Source organism: Setaria viridis, chromosome 2 (genome assembly GCF_005286985.2).
Source record: "Setaria viridis chromosome 2, Setaria_viridis_v4.0, whole genome shotgun sequence".
NCBI lineage: Eukaryota > Viridiplantae > Streptophyta > Magnoliopsida > Poales > Poaceae > Setaria > Setaria viridis.
The window spans coordinates 10,913,867-10,924,744 of NC_048264.2; the positions used below are offsets into that span (position 1 = coordinate 10,913,867).

Sequence of the window (10,878 nt, forward strand, 5' to 3'; positions counted from 1 at the left end):
ATCGCTAAGCTTAAACAACATGCTACCACGGATTGGGCTGGCAAGAAGATGAGGCTGGCAGTGGCAGGGTGCCACCACGGGTTTTCAATACGCTGTAGCACCACTTAAATTACACCAAAAAATTTCTATATAAATACGAATGAATAGCATCGTCTAGTTGCATGCATTCACACGTCACAGCCATAACTGTTTGCTTATTTGTTACCACTTTTAACCTCAAAATTTATGGTGATGATTGATATAATCTATTTACATTTTTATAGAGTTTTTATTCACAAATTATTTTTTGTGAAATAATATTCACAAATTATGAGGGTCAATGCACGCCTTTGCCGCACCCGTTGAAACTTGAAACCAGATACCACAAAACCTCTGCAAACTTGGGGACAAAACCCTCCCCATTTCTCGCTGGACGCCTGGACCAAGGAGGCGAGCAAAATCGACCCCCATTTCCCCCAAATTTCACCGCCAGATTCGGTGCTGCCTGGACCGGTTTCCTCTGCATCTTTGGAGGATTTATTTACAAGGGGCGGGCGATTCAGAGCGCAATCCCATTGGCTTCTCCCCCTAGTTCTTCCATCCGATTTCACGATTCAGGGCGCAATCCCTTGGCTTCTCCCCCCCAGCTCTTCCATCCGATTTCGCTATTTTTTGCTGGCTGAATCGCGCAAGCAGTGTCGGCAAGCCATGGGCGGAAGTGAAGATGGGGGATCGTGCAATCTGCTCCAGGTTCTTTTCGGTAGGGGGATTTTTCTTCCGTAAACAAAGATTTGTGAGTGGATCGAATGCCGGATTCATTTGGTTCTAGTTTTCACATCCCTGGTTTTAGTACATTCAGGTTGGATTATGCGTGGAAAGGGGTTGAAGGAGGAATGCAAACCGTTTATCAGGGGTATACAGTTTTGGGGTATTGTAGACATCTAAGAGTTGTTGCAGCAAGCACACTGCCATATCATTTCGCCATAGTCAAGTTTGCTTTTCTGCAACTGGATTAGGATTTAGGTAGTACATAGCAGGGGTTTATGGTACATAAAGTAGTTTCGGTTGTTCCTTGTGCTGTATTTGCTTGACGTGTTTTTCTTTTCCAATTCCAGAGGGGGCTGCAGCTGGAGGAGCTGCTGGTGTGGTCGTCGAAACAGCTTTATACCCCATTGATACAATAAAGACCAGGCTTCAGGTAAGTTGATTACATTTACATACAGTCCCCTTTTGTTCAGCTTATTACGCAGCGATTGTTCTGCAAATAGCTCATACTTATATGCATGGTAGTATGCATATCTTTAGCACCAATTAACTCACCTGGTTTAGTTACTTTAGACCAATGTGTCCCCACAATCTCTTTTTTACATGGCCTTATGGATGTGCTTGCGACGTCCGTAAGGATTCTATCTGTTCCTGAAGCAGCACTGCATGTTTCAATGTTTATTTGCTTCTGTGCTTACGCTTTGCTGAGTAACCATATTCTTGAAGTATCAAAGGTTCATAGACGCATTTTATGAGAATTTTTCTCTTTTTTGTATAGGCTGCACAAGGTGGAAATAAAATTCAATGGAAAGGCCTGTATGCTGGGTTAGGTGGAAATATCGTGGGTGTTCTTCCGTGAGTATTTAGTGTTATAGTGAAGACCGAAGAATAGCATATTTCTTATGCTAGTCTGGGGCGATACAAACAGAATTTGGGTGTATCACTTATGTTTTAGTGTATTACAGTATTGCCTATTCTCATCTATTGCAGAATTTGCCTAGATTTTGGTTTTATTCTTTCCATACTGTATTGAGGTTTTACTACTTACTAGTTCATGATCATATTTCCAAGGTTAATGCATATTTATGTTCCTGACAAATGTGCTATATATATCCGTATTGAGAATCTGAGACCTGATTATGCCATCATTGTCACTTTTTTTGCTACATATATCTGTTTCCATTTGTTTTCTCTGAGTAATTCCACATTTGTTACAGTGCTTCTGCAATATTTGTGGGCGTATATGAACCAGCTAAAAGAAAACTACTGGAAATGTTTCCTGAAAATTTGAGTGCTATTGCTCATCTGGTAAGTCAGCTTAAAAAGTATCTGTCATAGCCTTGTTGATTTCTTAGTTTCGAGTCTGTAGAATTACTTGGTGACAAATTAAATGCAATTATACTTCATAAAAATACTAATATTATGCTATTTCCTTTCAACCCTTTTTGTTTTACAAATTACGATGGTTCCGTGTTCTGAAGAAATATGCAACAGACTGCAGGGGCAATTGGTGGGGCTGCTTCTTCTCTTATTCGCGTTCCCACGGAGGTTAGTTTTTTTCCCTTTCTGCCATTGTCACATTCAAATGTTGTTGAAATTGAAATCAATTTCATTGGATTCAGGTGGTTAAACAAAGAATGCAAATGAGTCAATTCAAGACTGCACCTGATGCTGTTCGCCTTATTGTTGCTAAAGAAGGAATCAAGGGTCTTTATGCTGTATGTACCTTTTAATCATATGGCAATTTCTTTTGTTTCATGTTTTTGTGGGATTCTGATGAATTACATCTATTAGGACGACCATATTTCCATTTTTGCTGTCTAAGTTTTAATTTCAGTGGCTCATCAGTCCTACACACTTGTTTATTTTGCTTGCAGGGCTATGGCTCCTTTCTACTGCGAGATCTACCATTTGATGCTATTCAATTTTGCATATATGAGCAGCTCCGAATTGGCTATCGATTAGCGGTAATTTATCTTATTCATGTTTGATGAATCTCATGTATTGTTCATGAAGAAATCTAATTATCTTTTAAAGCAGCATGCCATGAGGAGTGATTAGGGCTCTGAATGGAGGTTGAACTATTAGAGGATGAGATAACTCGGGACTAGCTCATTCTTCCCGCTTAATCACAATGATATCCCTTTTAGAAGGATGACATGACTTTGACTCAATATGAAGCAATATCTGAACTGAAAAAGATAAACTAGTCGATTCTAATTAAATCAATCAAACTCTAGTAAGAGGAGGCAATATTAGGTGTTCGATACCATAGTGCTATGCTGCCCATGAACGAATGAAAGAGAAGATATTCAGAGTGAATGCATCTAACATTCAAGATAAAACAACCAAAGAAGAAAATAGAACTGATCATGGCAGTATCCAATCAAGACCGCAAAATCCATATCAACCATAGCAGCTTAAACTGTGGCCTTTCTATTGTTTCTGAATTTTTCAGATTCATTGTCACCTCTTGCTTTATTGTTTCCCAATTACCTCCCCAAAATTACACTAAATTCAGAGCTATTTGCTATCCTTGATAGACTAAGTCATGTGTGTGTTGGGTGTGCTATCTATCTATCTATGTGCCTGTGTGCACTTTATCTACTTAGATGCTCTTTAGATGCTTTGCTTAGCTTCTAAGCCACCTACCCATTGTTGGCCTATATGTACCCAAAACTGCCCCTTTGTGGCTGTGGTTAATGGAAAAGATCAATTTGGGCCAACAATCCTTAAGGGTGTCCATTTAACTCTGTCACTGACATTTAGGCTCATCTTAGTCATTGACACTGGGCCAGGGTGGCAAATGTGTTGCCACTCACCCCGTAATGATGGAAAATAGCTAAATTATTCCCAGTATTTGTAATTGAAATCTGATGGTTGTGCTTCATTGCTAGTGTCTATATTCCTAAAACACAGGAAGAGTCGATTCCCACTGTTGTTTCGAGCAAGGCAACAAGCAGATGATAATTATTAGCAATAGGAACTGCATTCATTTATTTTGTTCCATGGCTACACATGGAGAGCCAGACTTTTATTATTCCCTATCTTTCAGTTTTAGTAAGTTTGAACTGACTTGCCATGGTTAATTGCAAACCTTTTGCACTGTATAGCGTATAGATTTCGACATTCGAGTTTTATTTCTGTTGTTACCTCTCTTTTAGTTGTCATTTAAACCTGAACAATTACTTTGATCCAAAATAGAGCTAGGTAAATGCGAAGACATGACTAGCTAGTTCCATAGCACCCAGAGCTGATATGTCCTAGGATCGCTAGCACTTGTTGACTGTACCTTGCCTTTCTTATGGGTCCAGGCAAAGAGGGACTTGAAAGATGCAGAAAATGCTATTATTGGTGCTTTTGCTGGTACAACTCTACTTCCCTGCTAGGCTGGTTTTTAACATTCCAATTTGCTATTCCTTCCTATATTTTACCGTGCTTGCAGATATTTGGTATCCTATCAACATTTATGAAGAGCAATCACCCTACAACTTTTATCTGTTGTCTGTTGAGACACCAAAGTTACATGAAAAAAGGCACAAGAAAAAATTCTAGATTGACTTCTCAATGCGCTTTACCTGCGTCTGAAATTTTAAGTTTAGATTCATTCTTATTAAAATTAACAGAAAAATTCTGGCAAATCATAAATAACACGAATAAAACGCACACTAGGACCTTCCAACTTTTGAAGCCATCTAATTTTAACCTTGAATTACCAAACCATTTGCACTCCAACTGTAGCTTGTCTGCACCTGAAACCACCGAAATACAGACTGGCTTGCAGACATGGCACCAATGTGTTGGTGTTTTTGACATGCCGATGTCAGACTCCCCTACCAAGTCAGCATATATAAGTGTTTTCTTTTTTCTGAAAAAAAGGAGATTGCATCTCAAGAGCTGATTGGTGAGCATTTTTGTTGCCTTACACTTCTGTTGCCATATTTATGATCATAGGTTAAATGTCCATTTCATGTTGTCAGGTGCCTTTACTGGCGCTTTAACAACGCCCCTAGATGTCATGAAGACAAGATTGATGATTCAGGTAGATCTTGCGACTTCATAGACTTTAATGTGACTTGAGGGTCCTTTCAGGAACCAGTGCTTACTTTATAGCTTGCAGGGACAGGCAAGCCAATATAGAGGATTTATAGACTGTGCTCAAACTATTCTGCGAGAGGAAGGGGCTGGCGCTTTCTTGAAGGTAAAACCTTTTCAATCGAAGTAGATGCAGTAACAAGAATGTACATGAGTTCACAATGATGATGAGAAATGGCATAAACTTCATTGCAAATGCTGGGGGCGTGCAATTTAATTGATGTATATACCATTCTGGTGGTGGCAGGGTATTGAGCCCAGGGTGTTGTGGATCGGCATCGGCGGATCGATCTTCTTCGGCGTTCTGGAGAAAACGAAATCGATTCTGGCCGAGAGGACCAACCGCAGTGATGCTAAGCTCAAACTTTAAAAGATGGAGTCTCTTTGCATCATGAACGTTTCCTAGGGCCCGTGGCTGATGCCCCGTGCCTGGCCAAACTTTGGCGCTCCAGTTCACATTCAGTTCTGTTCCATTTGAGCAAAGTCATCGATTCGTTTCGCTTGGCAGTTTTTGCCTTTCCTATGTTCCTCTGTCACTTTGCCCGCCGTCGTACCGAGATGAGAAAGACATGACTGCCATGGAACTCGACGGAGACCTCTCCAGTTGGCATCTGCAAGCTCTCCCTCTCTTATCTACCAATAAGCAATGCTACGGACAGGATTTTTTTTAGATAAAGGATAAAACCTGACCTATATTCACATGGTGAATATATACAGGCTATGTTAAAAAAGATCTCTCTTGCTCTCCCTCCGTTCCCATTCCAAATTGTAGGTCGTTTTGTTTAGCTTTACTACTAAAACTAAAACGACCTACAATTTGGAACGGAGGGAGTATCAACCAATTAGCAATGCCACGGACATGTTGCGAAGTAGGATTTTTTTGATAAAGGATGGGAGAGGGGGCGGCATCCGTGGATGGTGACATCCTCGGCACCTCCGATGTAAAGCTTAGGCGGATGGTTAGGTGTTAACAAACTACATTATACTCACCGGCCCATCAGGCATGCACACCGGCGTTGGAACTCCCCACATCAGCATGTCTTGTAACTAGATAGTCCGGCTTTGATATCTTGCCATCAACATCCTGTGCTTGCATTGTTCATATCCCAGTGCTAGCATCCGGCGCACGTCGGACCGAGTGCAATTCACCTCTCTGAAGCATGTGTTTGGTTGGGTTAGATCCATCCCACTTTTCTGGGTTAGGTTCAACCCATCTCCATCTCATGTTTGGTTGGTAGGGACAGGTCCGTTCCAGTTTTTTATTTGGTTGGAGTTGAGAGGGTTAGGATGGATACTATTTTAACAACCATTAACACCAGTTTTCGATGGGTTCCACCTGTCATGTGTGGGACATATCTGTTATCCTCTGTTTTTTTTTCATGCATCTTATCTTCTTCCCCGAGCTCCCGTGCATACCGTCGTTCCTTCGAGCTCCTTGCTACGCCGTCGACCGGCTCCTCCCCTAGCCTGCTCCTCCCCGTGGTGGCGACCTCCACGACCCCAGCGCTGGTGGCCTATTCCTCCTCGGCACTCCTCCACCGCCTCGCCTCGGCCTAGCGCCGACGGCTTACTCCTCTGCCGCCTCGCCTCAGCCTAGCGCCAGCAGCCTCCGCGGCCCCCTGCTCCGCTGCATCCCCTCGACCCCAACACTGGCCGGCAGCCTCCGTACCCTCCCCCCTCCCCCCGGCGGCCTATGTGGCTGTAACACCCCGTGTTATTGACAGCCTAAGGATGCCAATAAGGAGTTAATGATGAGCTCTCGAGCAAAAGGGAGGTAGTTCGACTTAAAGTCAAATTCGAGCTGAATTTGACCGAAATTGCAATTTGGAGTTTCAAATTTGGATAAATTTGGCAAAAATATGAAGTTGAGGCTTGAGGGTGTTTAGAACTCAAAGGAGTGAAGTTGGAAACTAATTCTAGTCTTAAGCCCCTCAAGGATGTAACCGAAGAAGGAATCAACAGAGTTACCGTTTCCTGTCCGAAAATACGCGATTCTGAAAATCATAATGAGTACCCAAATTTGGAATTAGTTCCGGCATAATTTTTCATATAAGTGGGCAAATGTTTCTGAACATTAGTGAGATATGGTCCTTAGAAAAGCTAAGTGTGATGTTGTTGGCCATAGAAAGTGGAAAATTCAAATTTTAAATGAAGCTCAAAATCGGCAAATGAGCAGATTTCAGCCGAGTTGCTGAAATAAATTCTGTAAGTCTGAAAATAGCAGTGGATGGCCATGTTTGGAGCAAATTTCAGAGAAATATAGTGCAAAGGGTATATGAGTTCATGTGCAAAATGGAATTTTTGTTAGTTATAGAACACAAATAGATGAGGGTTGAACCATATGGAGCAAATGGTCCTGTGCCTAACAAAACTGAATCAGAGGATTCAGTACAGTTCAGTTCTGCCCGAACTTGGGGCTTAAAAATTTCGGCCCTAGAGTGCTTATCTCGGGTAGAGGCCAATCTATCAATTTAAGTACTTGAAATTCTTTACAAGTTTGCTTAAAGGACTTTTGGACCGTAGGATTCGAAATCAACCGATTTGGGAGGTCTATGCTTCGGAGTGAAGGAGGAGGGGGGGGGGGGGGGGGGGGAGGAACAAGCAGGAAGCAGAGTCGTGTCGCCGCTGGCACTCTCACCCGTCGGCCAGCGCGATGCATAGGGCCACATCTGCACCCACGCAAGCCTACAAGCTAGCCAAGGTGGCACTCATGCACGCGGTAAAAATTTCGTATATGTACTGTTCCCGCCGTTGCGCTTATCCCTGTTACCGCGTCACTCTGTTTTTCACCATCACAAGCAGAGCACGGCCGAGCTTTGGTTGCCGGCTGATTCCCGCCATTCCACCGCCTCCCGCATCGATTCCTCCCACCCAAATCCCCACCAGCATCTCGTCAACAACCACGCCTCCCCGTTTTTTTTAGTTTCCCCGCCGGCGAGCTTCTAGTCGCCGCCGTTTCTGTCCGCCCGCTGCCAACATCCTGCTCACGGTGAGCTCCTCCTTGCCGCCATCCTCTCTTCGTGTGGTAAGTTCTGGGTAAGACCACGGGTCTCTAGGGAGCCTTAGGAGGAGTCGAGGGCCATGTGTGTGCTATCGCCGTGCTTGGCCACGGCCAGCCGTCGGCCAAGCCACCCGCCGCCGTGGAGAGGCCAGCTCAGGCCATCTCCCGGGGGGCCGCTGTCGCCCACGGGTGCGCCGTGGCCTGGGGGTGCCTCCCCGGCCCGGCCCCGTTGCCGGCAGGACGCCGGCCGTCGAGCCGCGCCACCCCCCTGTCGCGCCCTGCTTTTGGGCGCAGGGAAGAAGAAGCCCCTGGCGCCAAGGGCCCATGCGCCAGGGAAAGAAGGAGAGAGAGAGAAGGGGGTGGGCCGGCGGGTAGAAAAGAAGGGGGCTAACGGTTGGGGCCCAGGTGGAAGTGAAGGAGGAAAAGAAGGGGGCCAACCTAAGAAGGCCCATGTGTCAGTACGTGAGGTAGGAGTGGAGTGAGTGAGAAAAGTTTGATCGGAGGTTTTGGATAATCATATGTTTTCCCTTTTGTAGATAAATCGTTTAAATTCAGTTTTCACCATTTAATTCACGGGAAATTCTAGAATTGTCCAAAAATAGTGAAACAAATTTTGTTAGGATTGTTTTATTTTCCTTTATGCATTAAAATTTTTAAACCTTAGGAAAAATAATAAAATTTAGGTATTTATTTAATTCCTTTTGATTAAGGTATTTAAATAAATGCTTAACCTTTATTAAATGCATAAAATTTTGAATAATATTTTCTTATTCATAAATTATTATTAAGCTATAGGAATTAAGTTTTGAGATTAGAAAATATTTAAAATTCTTTCTAAAAATAAAAGAAAAAGGCCTAAGGTAGGTTAGTAAAGAGATTAAAAATGTTGGGTTAATCTTTATGGGTATTTCAGTGTTGGCTTGCAACTTTATCATGAAGATAGGTTGTATAGTCACTTGTTGGCTTGCAACTTTATCATGAAGGAAAGTTGTATGGTCATGTGTTCAAAAATTTACATCTCTAACCCCTGCATGTACTAAATCATAGACACTGAAGCTCCAGAAGTGGAATTCTTGGATTTATCTAAAGAACCTTCGGAGTTTGAGGAGATTGTTGAGTTGATCCCCTGTGAAGCTGAACCCTCGGACAACGCTAACCTTTTTACGGATCAAGGCAAGCCCCGGTGCATCTATGCCTACCTAATTTGGAGTTATTATTTCATGTGTCCAATTATTGGTTATTTCTTTGTGAATGCATTAAGTCTAGGAGTTGATTGAAACCTACTCTTGTGTATAATCCTACCTTGTTTAGAGGACATCTTTGCCACTTGTTCACTAATTAGTAACTATCCTATGCTTAGCAATGCTTAGATACTTCAAGCAACTTGGCTGCTTAGCTCTAAGGTAAATTTTTGTCATACATATTAGTCAAGGAAAAATAGCCTGGAAATTTGAAATGCAGACAGAAGCTAGAGATGGTAGTTCTGTCTGCTAAGTTAATTTGGTTAAGGCCCGATCGTTGTCTTAACCTTTGATCAAGTGAGTTTTACCTGGTTGCTTACTGGGTATGGGACCAGTAAAGCCCGGTAGATTAGTTGGCTCTCTGATCAGGAATATTTCGTACCCGTACTTGACGTGCTGGAGAATGGCAGGGGTGTAGCCGGAAACTCACATGGAGATCAGGCCAGACGTGGGGTCCCATGTGGGGGTGCGTCCCTGGGTTCGGGTAGTCATATTCCCAATCTTTGGGTGCGGCTAATCGAAAGGTCGCTATGTACAACCTGGACAGTTGTACATAGCTGGTGGTCAGGGTATCTCCTGCAGGATATAGATTGATCCGGATCGCCACAATTCTCAGTTATGAATGTATTTGATCACCATTAAGCATCGTAGTGTAATCCAGTTGAATGTAATGTTTTTCTGAAATTAAATATGTTGTATGACTTAGTACAACTGATTGCAAAAATATTTTTCGCCATCTAGACTGGTCAGGTAACAAACTCAATCTGAAATAAAAGATAAAACTAAGGTTCCACTTATAGTAAGCTCCTTTCTACAAAATGTGAGTCAGCTAGTACACTAAAAAGCTATCATTCAATTTTTGAAAAAACTATCTATATTGGTTAGTCGGGCCAGTCTTGCTGAGTACTCTCGTACTTAGGGGAATCCTTCGTTGCTATTTCAGAACCTCAGCAGGAGTCCGCCGAAGGCGAAGACCCGAAGAACTAGGGTATTTTTACGAGTCTCATAATACCCTAGAAATAAAACTCAGTTGTTGTTTAACTGTCACCTAGACTAGTTTATGTTTTAAACTCTTAGAACTGCTCTGACCTGCATTGTTAAGTTTGTTTCAAATTATGGTTTGTAATAATTCGCACCTCGATATGTACGTAAAAATGTAATATTTGTTGATACCTTTCCATCATGGAAGTGATCCTGATGTATGGCTATGGATCACGTCGTGGACGTTTCGAGAAGTCCTGAGACACTCGACGAACTACCGGACTTATACTATTTTAAGTGCGTTTCAGATAATTACGGTTCTGATAGCGATTAGACGCACTTAAACCAGTTTAAATTGGACGGTTCCGCCACAGTGGCCCACTACTCCGCCGCCTCCCCTCAGCACTAGCGCCTACCCCAGCGCCTCCCACGGACAGACAGGATCGAAATGGGTTGAGTGTGTCCACTCATTTTGAGCTGATGCATTCGACCTGCATCTAGAAGAATATCAATGTGACCTAGTTCGACCCCAAACCAAACACACCATAAGTCTCTGCACATGCATCCAGTGTGCTTGCTCTTCTCACTAGAACACTCCTGGAATTCAAGTTTCTCCAAGGCTTTTATATCCGTCCCTAGTAAAATTTAGAGTGACCTTTGGGACGTTTATCATCCAAGCAAACCGTAGGGAAACATGCATTCCATAACTAAAACTCACCATTGATGAAACCCCAGCTTTAAAAGAATTCCTTCAAGCAACGACCAATGCACATAGGCATAGGCCTTAGAGAGATCCAAGTTTATATGCACAAAATA

The 10,878-nt window shown here is 42.9% G+C and overlaps 1 protein-coding gene across 2 annotated transcripts; it reads left to right on the forward strand.

Moving 5' to 3' along the window:
* Positions 1-329: 329 nt before the first annotated feature.
* LOC117844538 (probable S-adenosylmethionine carrier 2, chloroplastic) lies at positions 330-5,553 on the forward strand. Of its 2 annotated transcripts, none has more exons than XR_011897580.1 (11): positions 330-739; positions 1,095-1,177; positions 1,523-1,599; positions 1,962-2,052; positions 2,239-2,292; positions 2,367-2,462; positions 2,622-2,711; positions 4,059-4,110; positions 4,486-4,648; positions 4,725-4,786; positions 4,865-4,942. XR_011897580.1 is itself a non-coding variant. In XM_034725238.2 (11 exons), exons 1-11 carry the CDS (start codon positions 688-690, stop codon positions 5,207-5,209), a joined length of 861 nt encoding a protein of 286 aa, XP_034581129.1. In that variant the 5' UTR covers positions 334-687; the 3' UTR covers positions 5,210-5,553. The 2 variants fall into 2 exon arrangements, 1 of the variants encoding a protein (XP_034581129.1); XM_034725238.2 differs by lacking the exon at positions 4,486-4,648 and adding an exon at positions 5,087-5,553 and having other exon boundaries at positions 334-739; positions 4,865-4,945.
* The last annotated feature ends 5,325 nt before the right edge of the window (positions 5,554-10,878 follow it).

Excerpts from the sequence above, each read along its gene's own strand:
- LOC117844538 (XM_034725238.2), top strand. The coding sequence starts at position 688 with ATGGGCGGAAGTGAAGATGGGGGATCGTGCAATCTGCTCCAGGTTCTT. Across the intron at positions 2,293-2,366 it reads TTATTCGCGTTCCCACGGAG|GTGGTTAAACAAAGAATGCA; the intron begins GTTAGTTTTTTT and ends CATTGGATTCAG. Across the intron at positions 2,463-2,621 it reads GAATCAAGGGTCTTTATGCT|GGCTATGGCTCCTTTCTACT; the intron begins GTATGTACCTTT and ends TTTTGCTTGCAG.